The 24,084-nt window shown below is 41.0% G+C and overlaps 1 protein-coding gene across 1 annotated transcript in view; it reads right to left on the bottom strand.

The window, feature by feature from the left end:
- Positions 1-6,765: 6,765 nt before the first annotated feature.
- Positions 6,766-24,084, bottom strand: part of GNAI1 (G protein subunit alpha i1) — a 50,055-nt gene continuing 32,736 nt past the window's right edge. The window contains exons 6-8 of the mRNA XM_061582151.1: positions 19,862-19,991; positions 14,066-14,219; positions 6,766-9,526 (exon numbers count right to left, since the gene is read on the bottom strand). Of these exons, the coding sequence (XP_061438135.1) occupies positions 9,336-9,526; positions 14,066-14,219; positions 19,862-19,991 (475 nt within the window). The 3' untranslated portion in view covers positions 6,766-9,335. The remainder of the gene's footprint in view (positions 9,527-14,065; positions 14,220-19,861; positions 19,992-24,084) is intronic.

Genomic DNA, 24,084 nt, shown 5'->3' with positions numbered 1-24,084 from the left:
CAGTGCTCTTCAACATTTTTATTAATGATTGGAATGAGGAGGTGCAGGGAATGCTTATCAAATTTGCAGATGATACTAAATTAGAAGGGATAGCTAATACCCAGGAAAACAGAAACAAAATTCAAAGTGATCTTGATAGGCTGGAGCATTGAGCTGAAAACAACAGAATAAAATTTAACAGGGCCATGTGCAAAGTTCTACACCTAGGACAAAGAAACTAAATGCACAGTTATAAGATGGGGAATACTTGGCTCAGCAATACTACATGTGAGAAGGATCTTGGGATTGTTGTTGATCATAAGCTAAACATGAGCCAACAGTGTGATGTGGCTGCACAAAAGGCAAATGCTATTTTAGATTGCATTAACAGAAGAATAGTTTCCAAATTGCATGAAGTACTAGTTCCCCTCAATTCAGCATTGGATAGGCCTCGTCTTGAGTACTGCGTCCAGTTCTGGACACCACACTTTAAGAAGGATGCAGACAAGCTGGAACATGTTCAAAGGAGGGCAACGAGGATGACCAGGGGACTGGAAACAAAGCCCTATGAGGAGAGGCTGAAAGAACTGGGCATTTTTAGCCTTGAGAAGACTGAGGGGAGATATGATAGCACTGTTTAAGTACTTGAAAGGTTATCACACTGAGGAGGGCCAGGATCTCTTCTTGATCGTCCTAGATTGCAGGACACGGAATAATGGGCTCAAGTTGCAGGAAGCCAGATTTCAACTGAACATCAGGAAAAACGTCCTGTTAGAGCAGTACAACAATGGAACCAATTACCTTGGGAGGTGGTAGGCTCTCTAGAGGCAGCTGGACAGCCACCTGTCAGGTATGCTTTAATTTGGATTCCCGCATTGAGAGACAGTTGGACTCGATGGCCTTATAGGCCGCTTCCAACTCTATGATTCTGTGATTCCGGTGGAATTCAAAATTCTATTGAATTCAGTGGGGCTTACCACCTGGTAAGTGGTTAGGATTGCAGCCTTAGGGATGGATCCTTTTTAGTCCTTAGTCTCCTATGCACACTTCTAAATGATGCAGATGCATCTGCCACCAATGACAAAAGGGGATATAAAAAGGTCTTCAGTGGCACATCATGCCCATTGGTTGATTGCAACTTCCTCTCTGTTTGCAGCCCTTTGGGTGAATTCTTAACACCCACTCTTTGCAGGCCTTTCTGACTTCTTTGGGGAACATGTAGCACTTGCTCAAGCCCATCAAAAGTGGGACTAGGAACAAAAGGATGCCTGCATCACCACATCTGCATTCCCCTTCTTCTCCCTGGATCAGATGTGTATGGTGAAGCTGAGGTCAGTTTTTCCAGTCTGTCGTTGCCAGCCTGCCCTGCTGCACAGCTGAGCTCTGATATTCTTTCATCCGTGAGAATTGCTGGAAGAATTAATGGCTCATGTACTGTTGCTGCTGAAGTTGGCGATAAAGAAGAGAGTCGCTGAAGTGGTGGACAGACATAGGACAAAACTATAGGGTGATGGAAGAAAAGAGGCCAACGGAGAGATGCGGGACCAAGAGAAAACATGGGAAGTAACAGAGGTGGAGCTGCAGAGGGACTTCCAGTGGTACACAGAGAAGGGAAAGCAGTATGTGATGCAGAGAAAATAAAATGGATTACATGGGGTAGCGTGGCAGAGAGTCTTGTGGCATGAGGATAAGGAGATGGAGGCGCAGAAAGATCTGACAGATGGAAAGAGGAATAGCTGAGTGAGTTAGAGGTGCAGAGAGATTGAGGGCAGAAGAAATGGAGGTATTAGATATGGGAGCAGAGACACCTGTGGGGGTGCAAGAAGGGAAGGCTATCAGATGGAGTGGCTGAGATTCTGGCTTCGGTCAGGAAACCAATATTATGGAGGTAACAAGAGATGATGAAGAAGAGAACACGAGAGAGAGAGAAAGAGAGTGCAGTCTGTGTAGCTTATCCCTTCTTTATTAAAAAGGAGCAAGAAACATGTTTTGAGTCATATTCCAAAGATTAACCTAACAGGAGAAAAATCGTTGGAGAAAGAAAGTGACGGGAGTGCTAAAAAAAAAGGGGGGGGTTCAGAGGGACCTGGAGCAGGGAAGGGGGGGAAAGTGTGTATACCGAGGGAAGAGAGAAGAACGAGGGAGGATGGGTGACAATGCCTCACAATCAAAACAATTCTGGCTATTAATGTTGTGATGAGTCCCTCCTGAGTATGCAAAGAAGTTGCAGTCGCTTCAGACTTGAGATGCTCAATATTCTGCATGTGTTGTGGCCATATAGCATTTATGCTGTTTCTGTGGCAACTGTGATGTCTCTCTGCTGGCATGGTGTTGTTGTTATGTGCCTTCAAGTTGATTATGACTTATGGCGGCCCTATGAATCAGCAACCTCCAATAGGGCAGCCTACCTTAAAATCACAAGTCACATTCCAGCCACAAAACCGTACTCCAGCTGCATATAGGGCAGGTGCATTTGAAATTAAAATGATTTTTCTTCTATTAGGTTAATCTTTGGAATATGACTCAAAATATGTTTCTTGCCCCTTTTTAATCAAAAAAGGATAAGCTATGCACACTGTTCTAACTGTATCTGGCCAATATACTAGAACATGCCACAAAGTTATATATCGCCACAAAAGGACATGGAATTTGCTCCCCAAAGTGATACTTCCACATCATCAAGGGAAGATATCAGACTAGCTCCTTCCATAGCTGCATACTCAACACATGAGGACTGCAAGTGATGCCTTGCATGGGTGCATAGGCCTCACAGATGTAACATCACAGCTAGTACATCTCACATCTTCTCAAACACAACACTTTTCAATGGCGTTAGCTCACCTGGCAGATTTCTCAAGTGTAATTAATTGTTTTACACTGGTGTCTAAGCAGAAGAACGGTACTGAGATGCAAAAGTTTAATCCTAACACATTTTGCAAAAGGCTGTGGAAATGACAGGGACCTTTGTGGTGCACTTGGTCTGACTGGAATCACATTCCACCTGTTCCCTGAGGGTTTGTGGCTCTGTTACTGATCATGTTATAGATCTATACAAAAGGTCAGAATTACACACAGAGACACTGCTGCATTTGCCCTTCGGCAATCTTGGGCCAGTATCTCTTAACCTCATCCAATTCACAGGTGAGGAGAAAATGGGATAATCTCCATCCCTGCTACCCTGAGCTCTTTCGAGGAAGGTATGGATACAAATTTAATCCTGATTCCCAAACAATTAGAACATGACTGGGGGGCAAGGGACTGTGTACACCAGCCCTGCCCCCAATATCTATGTGCAGGCCAGCCCCACTCACAACTTTCCTGTGTTAAGCTGGAAGGTCCCCTGGAAGGGCGTTTCTACGGGTATTGAGTTGAACACAATTAGAAACCCTCCTCATGATCAGGAACCCTGATAAGGCTGAGACGCTTCTAAGCACATGCCACTGAAGATGCTTTGAAACTCCCTTCAAGCCTTTCCATTCAACATGGGAAGGTCAGGGGTGGAGTCATGGCACGGGGGGACATTGACAGTGCTGGTGCATGCAGCCCTACTCTACCTCCACTGGTTTAAAATTGTAATGCCTAGAGAGGGCTATGTAATTCTGTGGATATGGACCACTCACCTGAATTGAGCTCTAGTGCCAGGTCAAACTACAGCGATGCACACTGTATCTTGAATCACATTCAGAGGAAATACAGAGCAGATAGGCTACATCTTCATACATACACATACACAGAAAAATTTATGGTCACACTGTCCAATTAACCAAGCAATGCACATACGGAAGCCTTTCTGCATGCATCGATAGCTGGGTCAGGATGAGTGTCTTTTCAGACAGAGAGAAGTTTTCTTGTGAAATGCCTAAACTAGCCCTTCTTTAGTTTGCTTTCATGCTAACATCTACTCATTCTGCTAAATGCATCAAAACAAAGAACTGTCCAATAGCGTAACTGGTTCTATTCCTGTGCACGATTGTAACAAAGAAAACAAGCTGTCATGTTCTTATGCCCTCACCCACAAATTTTATGGATCTGACATCACTGCAAATTCCCTGAGAGTTGACCAAAGAAAGAGAAAGCTTCCTGTTGCGTGCCATAATAATCCATTTTTCAGACCGTGTGCACAGACGCGCACAGGAAAAATATGTCCTATTTATAGAAACAACCTTGAGCGTCTTTACTGGCAGGCATCTCTATAGGCAAACAATGCTTACTCCCGCTCTCTCTCTGATTGATCTGTTTTTCATTATCAAAGAGCACTTCTAAACAGGCTTATGCAACTCTCCAGCCAAACACACCTGAATAAAACCCAGTCTAATCAAGCTAATGTTTTTAAACAGGATAGAGATAAGAAGAAATTGAGGTCAAGGCTTAACATTTCTATCAACACCAATGAACAGCTGGAACTGTGCAATTCTTGCCAGAGCCTGGTTGTGAAGAGGTTTTGCAACCCAGGATTCAGAGTAGATTCCTGACAATAGCAAAGAGGAGCCATCTCAACTCAAACAATAGCCTTTGTTGAAATGGAAGTGTCCACAGCTCAGTGGTAGAGCACATCTTTTCCATGCAGAAGGTCTAAAGTTCAATCCCTGGACTTTCCAGTGAAAGGACAAGGTAGCAGACAATAGTAAAGATCTCTGCCTCTGCTTAGATTTTGGAGAGCTGCTACCAGTCAGGGTAAACTGTGCAGGCTAGATGGTCCAATGTTCTGATCCTCCTATGTTCTATGTGACAGGACATTCAACAGCAGTCACTATATTGTAGCGTTTTCCTGGCTTGGCGGTGTGGGGAACCTTCTGCCATAACTGTGGCCTGCAGCACATTTCATGTCTCATATAATCATCATGGTGCCATGGGGAAGGACCTGATGAGCATCAGCATATACATCACATAAGCTACTTTGATTAGGACTATTTCCAGCTTGACCTTTGAAGAATTACTGCACTGGCATAGTAGACTGGGGTGTGTGAAAGAGAATTCAGGAAAGCTGACAGAGTGTATTCCAATGGGCAAAACTGGGTGGATAGGCTAGAAAGAAATTAAAATGAAAGAAACCATCCAGAGAACAACCATAGTTCAGACTGGTAGGTCAACAATTTAAAGCCCTGCTGATTTATCAAAAATGCGATGTAAAGAAAGTATGGTCTCCCAATACGATCGAGTGCTTATTTACATGTGAAATTGAGGTGTTTACATAAAAGTGTATTTCTGCACTTTTTTACCAAATCCAGAAAAAAAACCCTACTTTCTCAGGTCCATGCTGTTGGTCACTACCATGGATTAACAAACCAAAACAAACCAAAAAGTATGTGAGCATTGCAAGACTGTCCCTCAGTCTTCTGGGATAAAGCAGAGTTACAGCATACTTAAATACTTGTGTAGATTTAAGAACTAAATAATTTTATTAAATTTATTTAAATTGGAGAGACAATCTTGCAATGCTCACTCAGTTGGATAGTATCTTCCATATATATATTGGTGTGGTATTCAAGAAAACTACAGCTCTTATTTCTGCAGTTTTAAATGGAGTTGTGCTATGAATTGTATTGTGACATAGATTTTATGCTGAATTGTATTTTTGTTTGTACATTGATTGGCCATTGAAGATTTTGTCAAAACACATTTGGTAATATGTTTTGATATTGTATTTCAGGAGTTGTTTTTGTATATACTAGCTATATTTACTTTTGCTCATTCAGCTATGTGTACAGATGTGTACGTTATCCACGTTTTTTATTTTCTATAAAGCATCCACATCCATATCATAGGCAGTTTTGAGTCAGATTTTTTTGGTTTCCAATTCCTTGCTTTTTCACTACCATGGATTGCCAGTGAACATGCACTGAAAGGGCAAGTGGGAAAATCCAGGGGCAGTCCAAGACATTTTGGTGTTGGAGTCCCCACGGCTTGTGTATCAAAAGTTTGCCTGAGCTTCCTAACTGGCTAAGCACTGCCCCCAAAAGATGCATCACATCCCTACATGGTTTGGGAAATTTTTTCTTTCACTGGAGGGGGTCTGGAATTCCCTTCTTACTCTCATAGGGACTGATTGGGCATTTCCTCCCAGAATTTATCCTATTCTGTTTTTTGTCTGTACAATATCCTTTTAATTATCATTTATGCCCATTTAAGCTGTCCTATTTTCATCAAAACGAACCTTAAAAAACCTCAGCGTTAACAGACATTACCGTATTTCGAAAATGGCTGCAAATTATTCAGGCGCAGTGGCAGTAATGCCCAAATATAAGATGCCTTATATAAAGAACTATCAATGACCATGCGTGACCAATAGTTTCAAGTTTGGTAGTAAACAAGGTTCCCAAGCAGAGACTGGGCATCTCTTTATCTAAGATTGTTTGAAGGAGAAATTAATACGTAGCCCTTGAGCTTTAGTCCTTACTTTGATTAGCAAACGAGTAGCCATCTCCCAGAAAGAGGAACATTGCACAGTGTACGAAAACCGTATCACTACAAAAAGGTCTTGCAAGCCTGGTAAGGGGTTGATGACATTTAAAATGATGGTGCACGTTGTGACATCAAAGTGGTGGATTATCACCCTTACGTACATATTTTCAATTATGTTTTTATATTGAAATGACATAGCATTTAAAAACTTTATTACAATATGAATATATGGGAAGTATCTTTTTTAAATCCTAGGTTTTATACTGAGGGAAGTGGTGGTGGTGGGGAGAGAATAGTAACAACTGCAAACAGTAGTTTTGGAACTCATCAAAAGAATTGCCATGAAGATATGCTTACATTTCCAAAGCAGCATTTGATTTTACTCAAACTTTTATTTTGTTTGCACTTCACTTATGCTTACAGAAGGCTTTTCACCAGTTGTGTTCAATGAAAAAATATTTCTTTCAGACAAGGCACAAATAACTTAGATTGAAATATTCTTGTAGTTTAATTTTCTTGCTTTAAAAAAACTGCAGTAATATACAAAATCTAATCTTAAGGATATAGATACATTTACTACCAAATACTTCAGTGACAGAATTAAATGAAAAGCACTATAATACACAACTGTCAGAGTCATAAACCATGTTTTGGTGCTAATACTTTAAGTCTATTTAGACTTGTTCCACCAATTTCCAGTAATAATGATAACTGGCATTTTTAACTTTAGTAAACTTGTGCTTTCAAGCACATGCACACTGCTCTGAGTTTCTTAGAGGAAGGGCAGGATGCAAATAGGATTAATACTGATAATTTAAATATTTCCCAGATTCATAGGATATGGATGGCAATAGCACTGTGACAATTTAGACAGAGATTGAAAAACAGTAGAGATGTTGTTATGCTTGGACCTGACACTTCCAAATATAATACCAAACAGGTTCAGAGGAGTTAAGTTTGCTTTAGAAAAGGGAAGGGGAGTAGAGAGAAAATAAAACATTTTCTGTAGGAAGTTCACCAACATACCAAAAGAAAGCAGTATTTGGAACTTGGTTACATTAATATTTTAGGTGAGAGAATGATAAAGAAAGCCAAGTGAAAATGTATTTACAAAGTCCCTTATTTCATGTTCATATGTATTTAAAAATCTTTATTGGCATTACCACAAGCCTTATGGCATAAGGCAATGCAAAACACAGCTGCAATTGAAAGTAACTTTTTACGTATCAATAGGGCATAAGTTGAAACTCTTTTTGAGGCATTTTGCCTGCAGCAGCTCCCATTGTTGAAGAGGCAACCCACTGTTTAGTAAGTGGTTTGTCTCTTCAAGATTGGGAATGGTAAGCTAAGTGATGAGAAAACGTCAATGGAATCTACACAGCCAGAATCCAAAGCTCCATGTGCAGTGACCCACATGTATATGGGGACTTTTCAGCTTCTCCCTTCTAGCAGCAGCACTCTGTGCCCCACAAAAGTAACTCTGAAGATCAGAGGCTCTCCAAAACAGCACCTGCAAATAAGGAACCTGTTGCCAAAATTGGGGAAAAATATCTGCCATATCTTGTCCGCATGTGTGGATGGATGTGCTTTGCACCCATGTATGGGCCTCTTTGGATCCTAGTAACTGTGTTACTAATAACATTTAAGTTACTCTGACAGTTGATACTCCTTGGACAATATTTGTTCTGAAAGGGTGCCATAAAACCTATTTGCATATGTATTTAAATAACAATGGATAGTGTGCCCACTGCTCTGAGTGAACAATTCTTCATGTTTAAAATGTTAGCATTAAACTTGAATGGAACACAAGTTAAAAGCAGAAGGTCATTCCCCTGAGAAAAGGCAACGAAAATCTACAGAGGTAAGACTGCAAGAATTTGTTCTGTCCATTTCTATCCCTTGACTTTAATTCAAAGACCTTTTCTTTTAGCATGTCTCATCATAGATGCTCACAAGCTAAAAAGAACAAAACAAATACCCAATAGCTACAAAATAGCCTAGTATCAAGGGAGAGACTCTCAGTGTTATGCCATTAGCTTTGACAAATGGAAATCTAGAATGTATAGGGCATGCACTTTCTGAGGATCTTGGTTCTGCATGCTGAATCACAGCAAGAGTTCTCCAGCTCCTGTTCAAATATCTAACATAAGATGAATACAATATTGGAGAATGGTTTGTTTGCTGTAAATTTGGAATGTTCAAAAAAGGTTCTCTTAAAGTTTGGGAGAAATGAGCTCAGGGAAAATTATTGGGGCATTTCCCATTTAATCCTGAGTATATGTAAAGGATCCTCTATCCAATAAAAAGCCTGCTATACTAATTACAGATCTATAAATAAAATCTAAGAAAAACTATGCCACATGCATTATATGGAAAATTAAGATTTTTTTTAAAAAAGGATCTGTTTAAATAAAAGGATCTAAACGTAAAAGGTAAAAACTAAAAGACAAAATATTTTTGTCCTACAGAAAAAGCAGCTCTTAAAACATGAAAATGCTACAGGATGCATCAAGTTATTAAAATATTTGTTCAATGTTCATATAAACAACATATAGTGACAAGTAAACAGACAATCATTATGTTGACCATTGCCCAACATTATTTAAATCTATACAACAAACATAAATAAAACTGTTTAAAGAAGCAAGTACTATATTGGTCTGGTCATTGCTTTTTCATCTATTACCACATAAACCAGTAAATTTGAATTTTATGATGCAACCTAACCAAGACCAGAAGTCAGATTACATTAAAAAAAAACACAGAGTGATAGCGAATGTTAGTTCTACTCAGAGAAGGCCCACTGAAACCAATGAATTTAAGTCCATTGATTTCCATGTGTCTAGTCTGAATATGACCTAGTCTGACATAATTCATAAACATACTGATGCTCTTTAAAAAGGTTGCAATTTATTTGGTTAATGTAAAAAAAAAGTACAATCTGATGTAACTGTTTAGAACAAGCCACAGTCTTTCAGGTTATTCTTTATGATAACATCAGTCACAGCATCAAAGACAAACTGCACATTCTTAGTATCTGTGGCACATGTGAAGTGAGTATAAATTTCCTTTGTGTCTTTTCTCTTGTTCAGGTCCTCAAATTGACACTGGATATATGCAGCTGCCTCTTCATAAGTATTTGACCCTAAAAAAGGATAATATGCACAAACAAAATTCTAAGAACAGAATATGGTAGCACATACTTTATAAGAAAATTGACAATAACTGAAACGTAGTTAACCAATTGTCCAACAACCTCTCAAAATTTGTGTTCAGATATAAATAGATAAATTTGCCCTCTGTGGCCAACACTTCCTGCATCTGATAAAATAGATTCTAGTCCCACAAAAGCTTATGTTATAATAAACGTGTTAGTCTTTAAGGAGCTATAGAACTCTGGGCGACAACCAACACTGCACAAGCAGACTTCCACTTGTGCAACACAACTCCCCACTTTTCTCCTCCTTCTCCCCAAATGTGAGCCGAAGGATCTCTCAATACTTCAGTGCAGATTTGGGAGGGTACAGGAGATGCAGAGAGGAGGGGAAAGAAAATCCTGGTTGTGCCAGCAAAAGTCCATTCCATGGCCACCCAAGATATCACACTAAATAGCAGAATAATTATAATCCAAATATTTCTAGGATACAGTAGGGCCCCGCTTTATGGCGTTCCGCTGATGCGGCAGCTTTCGTTTTTAATTTTAAAGCTATTTTTTTTCTTTTGCGACGTTTTGCGCTGTTTTCACACGACGCAGCCCATTAAAGTCAATGGGGTTCCGCTTTACGGCATTTTCCGCTTTAAGGGAACCCGCCGTATAAGCGGGGCCCTACTGTACTTAATATATATTGGGGAGGCTAATCCATGGATTGGAGGCCCCCTAACACCCTACTCTTTTTGATGGTAGCAATAAAAAGGAAAAAAACAAAGGCATGGTGGTGGGGTAGATGGAGAAGTTTACACCTCTCAGTCTAGTCCAGCAGCCTAACAGTGATGCAAATCGGCCCTTCCTTGGTCATCATTATCAGTCATTTGATGAGAAAAGAGAGAACACCTCCTGCCAGGGCTAATCCACATGGGTCAGCAGAAGGGTGGGCTATGTGCATGAATGTGCATAAAAGTGTGCATGTGTAGACAATCATGTGGTGGCCACATCCACTGGAGGCATGTGGCCCCTGGAGGGTTGGACCAAAAAAAGGTTAGCCATCCCTAAAATCATTCAATGTGACTACCTTGTAAAACAAGTAAACTCTTGTCCACCTGATCAACAGTGCAATCCTATACATGTTTACTCAGACATAAGCCTCTCTGAGTTCAATGGGACATATGTCCAAGTATGTATAAGACTGCAGCCTAAGTCACTAACAGTCTTTTCACTCATCCTTATCCAACATAGCATTTTTCAGAATATACATTTCTCCCTGAATCACAGAGCTTGCCTTAAAACCCCTAAAGCAAGATGGGCCAAACATCTGCCCAAATAAGGAGGAAAAAAAAGTAAGAGCATGAAGAGTACTTGAATAGATCTAAGTGAATATCAGTTTTTTGTCATAGGTAGATCAGAACTGTGAAATAAGAATTCAGCATTGAACATTTTACAAGATTTTATTTACCCTAAATCACAGTTTGGCTTATTTGAGATGTTGCAGTGGCAGTCAGATTTACAAATCACATGCAACGTTGAAAACAAAATTTCCAGATCTACAAGTAGTAATTATAGACTTACATTTAGTTAAAAAGATGTGTATTGCCTTTCTTCAGGGTAATGTACAAATTATCTTCCTGGCCACTCTAGTTCATCTAACATTGTTTTTCAAACATTCTAGTGTCAGGAGAAACTTCCCATTTTGACTCATCAAACCCCCAAGCCTCTGCCATGCAACTCCTGCATGATGCAAAGAATTCTGAAACATGCTCTAGAGTTTACATAGTTCTTCTTGGGCTCACCACTGCTCTGCCTGAATTGAAATTGTGAACTAGAACACAGCCTACACTTCCTTGCAGCTATGCACTAAAATATAAGCTTGTCTTTTTTTTACTGATCTTCTCATTAAGGAATCCCTGATAAGCTGCTAAAAATGGTTTCATGGAAGACAGTTTGATAAGCATTGCTTTTTCTACCATAAAGATAGGAATTTGGCTGATTGTTTATAATGGTGGATGTTCAACCTGTCCTGATCAGGGGGGTGAATTCACAGGCAAAGCTTTGCAAGATTACCTGGAGAGTAAAGGCATTGAGCAAAACTTTACTGCCCCAGGTTCACCGGTTCAGAATGGGACCTCAGAGATGAGAAATAGGTCATTGCAAGAGGCTACGAGAGCCATGCTTAATGATTCGGAGTTGACAAATGTTTTTTGGAGGAAATGCATCCTGTACGCAGCATATATACAAAACAGGTTGTTGCATAGAGCCCTCGGTATGTCACCTTACGAGAAGCTGACAGGAAAGAAGCCAAGGTTGAATCACATTGTACAGTTTGGGACAAGGTGCTGGGTGCACGTTCCTAAAGGAAAAAGGCAAGGGAAACTGGCCCCAAGGGCACAAAGGGGAAATGTGCTTGGATTTCACAACGCGTATTACAGAGTGTGGATGCCTGAGCAAAGGCAAGTAGTGCTCAGCAGAAGCATAAAGGTTTCAGGTCAGGAATGGGAACAAAACAAAAGTGTGGAGTTGAATGGTACACAAAACGCACACACAACACAGGAGATGAAAACAGAAGAAGAAATGCCTGGTACTAGTAGTGGCACAGGGGAAGCTGTGCCTAATATACAATTAAGACGCTCTGAAAGGGCTCATTTAGGGAAGCCTCCAGATTGTTTTAGAGTGAGCAATGTCAAAGGCCAAGACGCATACACAGACAAAGAAACAGATGGTGATACTCTGTACATGACATGTATGAAACCACTTGTGTATAAATAAAGGAAACCTGGGAAATGTAAATGCTGTAAGTGAAAATGGAAAAATGCTCTGTAATGGAATTGTAATAAGGTTTAAAGATATGGAAACTGTAAATGCAATGTAACTGTCTTTATGGAGGTGGGGACTGTTGACCACTCAGGAGAATCATGTTCTGTAAGTTTCCACAAAGACAGTTGGAGAACCAGCTACTATGGGGTTAATCCAGCGAAAGAGAAGTGCCAAGGCCAAAGGAGCAGATGTTGCTGGTGAAGGGCACTGTTACTGTATATATCGCTTGGGAAACCGAAAGAAAGTGTGGGGGTTGTGAAAGAGGTTTGAAGGAGCTGGAAATATGTGTAGTGATAATAAAGACTCTTAAAGCTTTATTTGGTCTGAGCTTGTCTTGCATCTGGCTACCTAGACCAATTCTGGTTACTTACTCTGGGCACGGGGCTACGCAACATTCCGCACAGCACGACAGGATGAGGTTGCACTCCCCCTGAAGGAGCAGGTTCGTAGTTTAGGGGTTCTCCTAGAACCATCTCTGTCACTTGAGGCTCAGGTAGCCTCAGTGGCACTGAGTGCCTTCTACCAATTTTAGTTGGTGGCCCAGCTACGCCCCTATTTGGATAACCTGGCTTCAGTCTTCCATGCTCTGGTAACCTCCAAGTTAGATTACCACAATGCACTCTACGTGGGGCTACCTTTGAAGATTGTTCGGAAACTGCAGCTTGTGCAAAATGCAGCGGTCAGATTGGTAACAGGGACCAGACGGTTCGAACATGTAAAACCGATTCTGGCCCACTTGCATTGGCTGCTTGTATGTTTCCGAGCTCGATTCAAAGTGCTGGTTTTAACCTATAAAGCAGCTCTTCCCAACTTTTGGGTCCCCAGATGTTGCTAGACTACAATTCCCTTAATTCCTGAACACTGACCATGCTGGCTGGGGCTGACAGGAGTTGTGGTCCGGCAACATCTGGGGACCTAAAGGTTGGGAAAGGCTGCTATAAAGCCTTACACGGCTTAGGACCACAATATCTGATGGAACGCCTCTCCCGACACAAATCCACCCGTACACTATGCTCAACATCCAAGACCCTCGTCTGGGTGCCTACTCCGAGGGAAGCTGGGAGGCTGGCAACGAGAGGGCCTTCTTAGTGGTGGCCTCCAAATTATGGAATGATCTCCCTGATGAGGTGTGCCTGGTGCCAACACTGTTATCTTTTCGGAGCCAGGTCAAGACTTTCCTCTTCTTCCCGGCGTTTTAGCCTGTGTTTTTAAATTGTTTTTAAAATTGTGTTTTTAAATTTGTATATTTGTTTTTAATGTTTTTAATTGTTGTAAACCGCCCAGAGAGCTTTGGCTATGGGGCAGTATACAAATGCAATAAATAAATAAATAAATACATATTTATTATTAGTAGTAGTAGTAATTTGAAGCGCCTAAAGATTTCTAGCCACTAAACAAAGAATATAACACAAAGCAGTTCCTGTCCTCAGGTTTACACACAAACCAAACATTCATATATAGATTATACAGACTGCAGATAATATCCTCATTTAATCAGATAGCAAAACCATACCAATTTTTACTACTTTATGAAAGAAAGGTTACAGTGGACTAAATGAGCTGCACAGTGAAAGTCTCTGAGCTATGGTTAAATTGCTAGGAAACAGAATACAATTATTTTTTACAAGAACTGTTTTCTAAACTATCATACCCTGAGGTATCAGATCAAGACATTCCCTATCTCATCTTTTTTTCTTTTTGCATTAAAATGGTAAATACCTGGATATTCTGGGTAGCAAATAGTGAGGGGGCTCCTTTTGATTTTTTCTTCAAAGAGATCCTTCTTATTTAAAAAGAGGATAATAGAGGTGTCTGTAAACCATTTATTGTTGCAGATGCTGTCAAATAATTTCATGCTTTCGTGCATCCTATTCTGCAATGAAAAGATATGATATGTCAGTTTAGCCCCCTCTCTCTTTCCCAAAAAAACCAAAATACCTACATGCATTCTCCCAAGTTAACTCTCCAGGAGGACAACAGGTCAGGCGAAGTAGGGCAAAAAAACATTTCTAGTGGATGATTATGTATTTCAGGCAATAGGTTCAATTAATCCCAAATTGTATACTTAGAAATCCCATTTATATGTTTAACTCTCCCATTGGAATCAATGGGCTTTCAAATTGCCTAACTCTGAATTAATTGAGCCCCATAAAATTTAATCTACCGTGCTCACAGTACCCTTTTTACTATATCTCTGGAGAGTTCATATTTTGCCACTGCTTAGCTTTCAGTGGAATCTGACAATGGAAAATATTGTATTACCAATTACAATCAGTAAACTATAATCTGACTAGGTACAAAGATCACCCCACTGATACTCCTTATCCACAGATGATAAGCAACAGGACATTATTTAATTTAGTTGATTCACAGAAATGCAGGCGCTCCTTCTGCTGTTAGCTTTGGTGGGATGGGAGCTGATGCCATGTGTGCCCCTCCTGCCCCTTAAATGGTTTTGGAAGATCTAGATAACATAGGAAGAGCCCATGACATGCCTCTTTTCCATGCTAGCATCTCACTCACACACACAGAGGAAATTGAGCAATGTTGGCATGTAGAGCTAGTCTATATGACCTATATTGTCCAGTGTTACAGTGTAGCATGGGAAGGTCATATGCTGTAACAGATCCCACTCTGCTGACAATGTCAGTAGGGGGCTGATGATTATTTTGCTGCATGAAGAGTTGTACTAGCTTGTATCTGTTGGCATGTGTGTGTAGAGATCATACAAGGATGGATCCAAGTGTCGCATAGAACAGTAAATAAGCCAGGCCAGGCAAGTTTCTGCTACACCCATTATCCTGAAAATGAAAAGGATAATAAAAATAGAACTTCAGGAGTTTGATGGGGAAATAAGTAATAACGAGCTATTTAGGGTAGCCATCTTTTCTTGTCAGTGGGCCAAAGCTGAGTGGAGAGAAGATGAAGGAAGCCAAGCTCATTCATTATGTGCCCCTCTTCTCCCACATACACACACTTAGGAAAAGCAAAAGGAGAAGTGGGTTGCAGAGAGATATTGGAGATTTCTTCCTAGGATACTCTTTTGTTACTCACTATTTACTTTTCGGCTTTAAAAGCAAACCAAATGGGGAAGGAATAGCAGAAACGTTTGCAACAGATCTTTTCCCCATACTCTGTCTCTTTTACTTTGCTTTGACCCTGCTATGTTTGAACCACAACCAAAAAGGCAAGAGGGACAGAAAGACAGAAGAGTACAGGATGGATAAATATTATTTGTATACCCCTCCAGGACACAAAAGCATAAGCCCTCAAATTAAAAATGTGTACAAGTGAGAGATTGTACAAATAAAAAAATAGCATGATATGTACCTAAGACATAAAACACAAGGAATGTCAACTGTCCACTGTTAAACCCTCAAACACTAATAGTAACATAATGGCCTGGTTAAGACAACACACCTAAACCAAACTTCGTCTCTTATGAATGAGAATTGAGTGTCATGGTCCTTTCCCCACTTACTCCCTAGTTTGTAGTAACATACACTTCAGGCTTACTACAGTTACTGCAAACCAAACCAAATCTTAATTTAGCCAATAGCCATCAACTGTTCAACACACACACACAGAAGATTATTAAAACAAAACAGCACAATGTTGCAAAATTCAACACTCCACACTACAACAGTAATAATAAACAGCACATTACAGAAGAGAAGTGCTGTCATTTGGCTATTGCAAGCCACTGCCCCAGTTCTGATGCAATACTGATGAATGAGCAGCATCCCTCTCCCCTTCCCCATGCTCAGACTGAGAGATTTCCTTATCTATTAAATCAGTTTTCCGCTGTCTGAACTAGGAAACTGATTTTAAGCACTGCCTATGTTTGCAGACCAGGATCAAACCATAATTTACAATCCCAGTTTGTAGGATGCTTAAACCACAAGTATCCCACTTTGAATATCACAGGAGATTGTGATTTAATAAAGCCAGGAAGTCTGCTCTCAAGCCAGGACATGGGTAGTAAGAAAAGGAGCGTTAAATTTTGAGGCCAGAATCATTCTTGTTATCTCAAATAGGAGCAAAGTTACAGGGGAAAACCTGAATGTCTGAGTTTTCAGTATTAAAAAATATCAAGGGGGTACTGCCCCCCCAGGGAGGATGGTGAAGTGGCACAGTTTCTAAAAGCATTTGTGTGTGTGTGTAAAGATCAACCATACCAAACAGCTTGCTTTTCTCACGAAGTGCAATGTTAGTTCACTTGCTCAACAAACCATCTAAACTAGGCCACTGACTACCTTCACAACAAAAATGGAAACCTTCTTAAACTGTTGGGTACCGCTTGTGGTTTGCAGTAACTTGAGCTTGCCAGAATCGGATGCCATTGCAAACTACAGTTGCTGCAATCCAGGAAATGAGAAAACAAGGGGAAAAGGGCAAAGCAAGAACATGGAAGGCCAAAGACCACAGGCCACTTTTAACCGTCGAATATGGTTTGACTGGGACTTCTCAACTAGATAGTTTCCTCTAACATTATACATTTTTGTGGATGTTTTTAATGGTTTTAGAGTTATATTTTATTAAGTATGTTTTGGTGTGTATTTTGTACGCTTCTTTGGGAAGATTTTTTTCTTGAGAACTGCTTATAAATGTGTTAAACAAATAAATAAGGTATTTTCCCCCATAGTAAATTTTAAAAGGGACCTTATTTTGCCCACGAGACAAGCTAGCTGGAAGCAAATAATAATAAAAATTTTTGCAGCCTTCCCATCTGGTCCACCAGACTTTTCTCAAAGGGCCTGCCCCCTTGTTGGTCCACACTGCAACGTTCTGCTGGTCAACTGATTAGCAGGGAACAGCTGAGCAGCAGGGAACCAAGGCAGAGCTGCTCAGACGTCCCCGACTGATCAGCACAGGGAGGATTGTGCAGAAGCAGTGGTTAAAACCTTCACTCCCCACCGTGATCCTGGTGACGTTTGTCCTATCATCTCCACAGTGCTATTAAGCTTAGGGAACAGGAGCTCCAATGAGTGGGAGTTGATCTTGTAAGTACTACACTTGCACACAGCAACTATATGCAAGCAACTGCTCATGTGAAGGGTTCTCGTTCCAGACATCTGCATTCAACATACAAAGCTTTGGGGGGGGGGGAGAAGGGGGAAGCCTGGTGAGAGGGACACACAACATTGGTGTGGCCAGAAGTTCAGGCCTGACCTGTTCCTACTGCTATATATGAGTGCCCTATATATGATTATATGCATGACTAGAGATACTATGCAGACATGCCTATTCCTGTTTAATACTGAGAAGCTATTTTTCAATGTCCACAGGGATGGGGGGGAAAAGTTGCCCATAGACATCAATGAAGAAATCCAAATTATAATGTAGCTGGGACATGCTCAGTTGGCACAAAATGATGACTAACTCTTGTGCGAAGTGGGGAGAACTGCGTGAGCCTGACTTAACTTGACTGTGCTTACATGGATACTCAGTGTAACTCCTGGTAAGTTCAGAGGACTGGGGAGGGGCATCACCATTATCTGTAGGAGTTCCATAACCTTTACCAGAAAGCCTCTTGATCATGGAGCAGACTTAGAGGGTCATAGAGAGACTGGAGATACTGAGTAGGGAGTTATATTTCGCTGTCACAAATGAATCAGGAGAGGCTGGTCAGGTCTTGGTCCACTGCCTCGATATAGGGGTGGGTTGAACAAGGGCAAATACCTGCAAGATGTACACTCTGTGGACGCGTGGTTCCCATGATTGAGAAATAGGCCAGATGCCTGTCCTAGACAGGGCTGCATTCCCTCTGAAGGAGCAGGTACACAGTTTGGGAATGATCCTGGATCCAGCTTTTTCACTAGAGGCCTTAGGTGACCTTGGTGCCTAGGAACACCTTCCATCTGCTTCGACCGGCATAACAGCTGGGGCCATTTTTGGCTCAGGATAGCCTTACCACAGTAGTCCAGCCATTGGTAAATTCGACTGGATTACAGCAATGCACTCTATGTGGAGCTTCTCTTGTAGTTGTTCTGGAAGCTGCAGTTTGCAGCATGCTACAGCACAACTGCGGGCAGAAGTGAGATCCTGTCAGCATATTACACCTCTGCTCAAAGATCTGCACTGGCTGGCAATTTGCTACCAGGCCAGGTTCAAGGACTTATTATTGGTATATAAAGCCCTTAGCAGCTTGGGACCAGTTTTCATGAAGCATCGCCTTGCCCCTTACATACATACTTCATCTGCTTTGATTTGTGGAACTAGGGCTCTTGCAAGTACCATACAACCTTTGCTTCACATCTGCGAGGAGTCACATTTTCAGTGCAGCACCATCTGTGCTCTGGAACTTGCTGCCAATTAACATTAGACAGCATCATCATGTGGTTTTTAGATGCCTGTTAAAAAGTTTTGTTTCAACAAGCCTATTCAGTTACATAAACTAGTTCTGCATATCTGTTTTTAAGTTTTGTTGATCTTATTTATATATTGATAATTGTATTAACTTGTTCTATGCCCATCAGTTAGAGATTCTGTGAATAAGCAGTTTATACATTCTTCTACATAAATAAATATTAGGGTTGAGGGGATGGAATGGAGCGGCTGGAAGCCTGAATGCTTGTTTTGCCTTACATTTATCATGAGCATTATACCAATATTACTCAAAGCCTATTAAACTTTTGGCAGTTAAGGTACCTACGATAGCTTTGGGACTTTGTCCTAATTTGTGACACAGTACATAACACAAGAGGAGAAAGAGTAATGGAACTCATGAGTAAGTACATAAGGGCAAGAGACCCTTATTTGACATTTTGAAACATTTATTTACCCTGCTGTCAGAGTTTTGGAAACTCTGAAGAGTAAAAAAAAAGAAAAAAAGATGTCATGGTCATAATCCAAAGCCATATGGAAAATTGGCAATCTATTATTTATTCTGTGACTGTGACCATGAAATATGCTAAAAGAGCATTTGGATAGATTAAGGCTAACCATTTAATAAAAGGGTACAATTACCTCTTTCATGCATCAAGACCTTCAGGTGAACTGAAAGAATATGTTCTAGAAGAACAATGGATAAAGGGAGGGGTTGGAAAATGGATCTGTCCAATGGACAAGATCCGTATCTTCTCTACCCTTGGTGAGCCAAATATGACATGTGGGGGAGGCCACCCACCTGTCAATCACCAGACATCACAATGTTCACTGGCACTTCAAAGCCCTGGACAGGGCTCTTTGGAAAAAGCAAGGGGCCAAACAGCTGATTGGCAAAGAAGGCTTGCTCTCACCACCAATGCAAAAATGAGAGCACTCTTTAAGGCTCTGACAGTGTACTGCAGCAACCTCTCCACCTGCCCCTTAATTGACATCAAATATAATATCAGGGGTGGGGCAGGTGGACATGATTTGAGGAAAACAGCTTTGCAGGCCAGATTTGAGACTCATGCTACGATGTAGATCCAGGGGCTGGAGATTCTCCACTGCTGGATTAGGAACTGGCTTTTTAAAAAGAAGTTTCCACAACTACATAATGTTCCCTGTTTCAAAGGGGTTTTTACTTGCCATTTCCTCATCTTCAGCAAGAACTAAATCATAATCACTGAGTGCGACACAAAAAATTATGGCTGTAACTCCCTCAAAGCAGTGAATCCATTTTTTCCGTTCCGATCTTTGACCCCCAACATCAAACATCCTGAAAAAAGAAAAAAGAGATTATTTTAAGACAAGATTCTTCTGAAAACTTGAGAACGCTTCCTCCAATTCAGTCAAATTTATTTGAAGATGAAGGCTATCAAAGGCCTAGCAAATTAAAATTTTCCTTCAAACACTCTATATTATGTGAAAGTAAATTTCACCCAGGTAACATTTTAAACTGCAGGTCTCTATGCTCATTAGTGGAGATTATCCACACATTCACATTTAAGAATGTGAGTTGAGGAGGATTCCCACAGCAACACTATATATACTTACCTACTAGGGAAACACAGGGCAGCACTATAGTATCTTTGCCTGCAGTTTTTTTCTCTAGTTCGGTTCTTTAATCTTATTTGACAGTTACAGACCCATGCATCCTCTCCTCTCTTCCTCTGATGTCAACATCAGGAAATAGAGATTGAAGGATCTCTGGGAACTACTACTGGGAGATGGGGTAGGAAGACAGTTGTGCAATTGATCTTTAGTGCTGCTTCATGCTCTCCCATTCTCTACAATCCAGCTTTAAATGCCAGAAGAGAGAGGAAAAACCATGTGTCAAGGCTGGCAGCTGTCACAGGACAGAGATTCATTTCCCCATAAGGAATTCACAGCACTGTGCTACACTATTTGAAGAAAGGTGGAAGATAGCATGAGGAAGAAGAACATCCACTCGAATTAATGGATACAACCGAGGGTGCAACCAACTACTTAAAACTTATTTGAAAGGCTTGCTGTCATTGATTGATTAACTGGATTTATATCCCGCCCTTTTTCCCAGTAGGAGTTTAGTACATTGTTTAGTACAAATTATATGAAGTGACCTAAATGTTAAGATTGTGTAGTCAATTTTCAATAATCAATATTTCAATAATCTGCCCGCTTTAAATGAAGAGAAATAATTTTTATTACACACAAATGCACTGAACATTTTCAGAAGAAGATTGCATTACATTGCTAAGTAACTACTACAACATAACCCACCCCTCCTACTTATTGTAGAGTAGCAAGGACAAAATAAAAACATTCATGAGGTCATTGGGTTTTTTTGGAGATAAAGAAGTAACGAAGAGCAAACTGGCAATGTACAGAATAAGTGGGTAGACTTGATTAAAGAATGATACACAACCTCTGTGCAGTATGAACACAAAGCTGTGAACCTGTGAACATACTGATTGCATTATTCAAATGGCAGTTTTTTGCCAAAGTAAGGCCCACATAAGACTCTCAATGCCAGATGGTAATTTTCTTCTGTTCTTCTGTTAAGAGATCTTTCCCAGTCTGCATTGGAATTGCTTTTAGATATTTACGCTGTTTTATCATTTGTGTATTTGCCACCCTGGGCTCCTTTGGGAGGAAGGGTGGCATATAAATGTAGCAACAACAACTGGATTAACTGCCACTTGCAAGTACACATTTAGGTGTTTTTCAAGGAGGATACCAGGTTGTCACTGATGTTTTTGCTGTTGCTGCCGATTGTTGCAGTTACATCGGGGATAAAGACTTTGGGCTGATGATTGCAAAGGGAATTAAATAACATTCATACAAGATAATAATTTGAACAACTTAAAAAAAGCCAGAGAAATAAGACAGCAAGACAATCCCTATTAAAAACTGAGGAGGGAGTACAGTCCAAGGGTGATTTGGGGGATACTCGATATTTTTATTCAGATAATTTATATACTGCCTAACTACAATTGTCTCTCTATTTTTTATTATGTTATTGATTTTAATTCAAGTTTATAAAAAAAGAAAAGGGAACAAAGGAAAAAGGAAAAAATAAAAAGACAAGGAAAAACAATAGTCTTTAAGCGGTATACAAGGAATACAACACAATGAAAATAAAAATTAAAACTATAAAATCAGAGTTCATTTAGAATGCCTGCTGGAATAAAAGTCTTCAGTAGGCTCTGGACGTTCCATAGGCAGAGGGCCTGTCTGACCTTACCTGGAAAGGACTTCCATAAAACTAGGCCCACAATACTGAACATACGGCCCCTGATGGATACGAGTCAAGCATCTGAGCCATGGAACATCGCTAACAATGACTCCCCAAAGAACTCAGCGATTGAGCAGCGATATAATAGATCAGGTGGTCCTTGCAGTATACTGGACTCAAGTCGTTAAGGGCCTTCTTGCATCCTAGCTATAATCTGTCCTCGTGAAAAGTCTAGCCACAGCATTTTGCACCAGCTGGAGCCTCTCTATCAGGCCCAAGGGTAGCTCCACAGAGAGAGCACTGCAATAATAGAGTCTTGAGATTACCGATGCATGAATTACAGTGACTAGACTATCTCTTTCCAAGAACAACTGTACCAGCTGTAGCTGGTAAAAGGCACTCTTTGGGACTAATCTGAGCCTCCAGTGACAAAGATGGATCCAGGAGCACCCCCAAACCTGTTCTTAGAGAGGGAGTCCAGAACAGTCAACTGACCAATCTCTTGGATACAGGAACCACCAACCCACAGTGTCTCTGTTTTTCCAGGGTTCAAACTCAGTTTATTGGCCCTCATCCAGTCCACCACTGAGACCAGACAATGGTCCAGATCATGCACAGACTCTCCTGACTCAAATGTTAAGGACAATATAGCTGTGTGTCATCAGTATATTGATGACACTTTGCCCCAAAACTCCACACCCAGTGGCTTCATTTAGATGTTAAACAGGGGACAAGACTGTACAGGCGGGCCCCGCTTATACAGCAGGTTCCATTCCGGACTGCCGCCATAAAGCGGAACCCGTTGATGATAATGGGGCGCGTTGCGCGAAAATGACATCAAAATGGCGCGTGACATTAAAAAAATGCCGTAAAAGTGGAACAAGCGCCTTAATGCGGGGACTTTCCCTAATTGAAAGCTGCTTCATTAGCGAATCACTGTAAAGCGAAGCGCTGTAAAGCGGGGCCCTACTGTATCCTGTGGTATAGAGCAAGGACCATGGAGCTGAAGCACAGTCTCTCAAAGCTACTCTCTGGACACAAAAGTAGAGCACCTCCTTCTAACAGTAAAACAGCCACAAAGTCTCTCAGCAATTCAAATGATGTGGGAGATTATGCAAATTTAATGTTCCTATGGCAAAACTAATACTATGATTTGATATCAGTGTACTCATATACTATAAGAAAATACATTTTTAACTAAACTGGGGCGGGGGGCAGGAAGCATTTTCAGCTGTTGTACTATGATGCCTTAAGAGTCCGCTGGAAAGGCTACTATCCTTCTCAAGTGGAATAGTTCATATAGTGGTATGAGCCCTATTCAAACATTGCTCACATGGACAGCATATCTTTGACAACGGGGGAGCAGGGCCACACTTTTAGTCCTGTTTCCATGGTCTTTTCTGAAGCAACTGCATGTGCGTGATTTGTCTGCAAAGAAATTCAAGCACAACAGCATCTACTTGTGTAGAGATACTCCGTGCAATCAGGATACCTGCACAACTGGCTGTCTCAATTACACAGCCCCTATACGTGTGTAGGTGCTTTCATGCTTGAATTTCTCTACAGAGAACCATGTGACATGCGATTGTTACAGAAAGACCACCCCAACACAGACATGTCCTCTATGTGAGTAATGGATGAATCGTAGATCATAGAATCATAGAGTTGGAAGGGGCCTTGTAGGCCATCGAGTCCACCCCCCTGCTCACAGCAGGAAATCCACAGCTACAGCATCTCTCGCAGACAGCTGTCCAGCCTCTGCTTGAAGACATCCAGCGAAGGGGATCCCACCACCTCCCTAGGCAGTCGGTTCCATTGCCGAACTGCCCTTACTGTCAAGAAGTTTCTTCTAATGTCCAATCTGAATCTACGCTCCTGCAACTTAAAACCATTAGACCTAGTCCTACCCTCTGGGGCAGCAGAGAACAAATCTGTACCCTCCTCTGTGTGACAGCCCTTCAGGTACTTAAAGAGTGCAATCATGTCACCCCTCAGCCTTCTCTTCACCAGACTGAACATGCCAAGTTCCTTCAACCTTTCCTCATGAATAGGGCTATGGTCACTCCTCTCCAAAATTACAAGTACAAATTTATCATGGATTGCAAAATTAATCCCAATATTCAGCGTCCCACATGAAGAAACCACTATACTGATT

The sequence above is a fragment of the Rhineura floridana genome, chromosome 8 (genome assembly GCF_030035675.1).
Source record: "Rhineura floridana isolate rRhiFlo1 chromosome 8, rRhiFlo1.hap2, whole genome shotgun sequence".
Lineage (NCBI taxonomy): Eukaryota > Metazoa > Chordata > Lepidosauria > Squamata > Rhineuridae > Rhineura > Rhineura floridana.
Note: the sequence above shows the minus strand (reverse complement) of the source record. Positions and strands in the feature narration are given on the sequence as shown.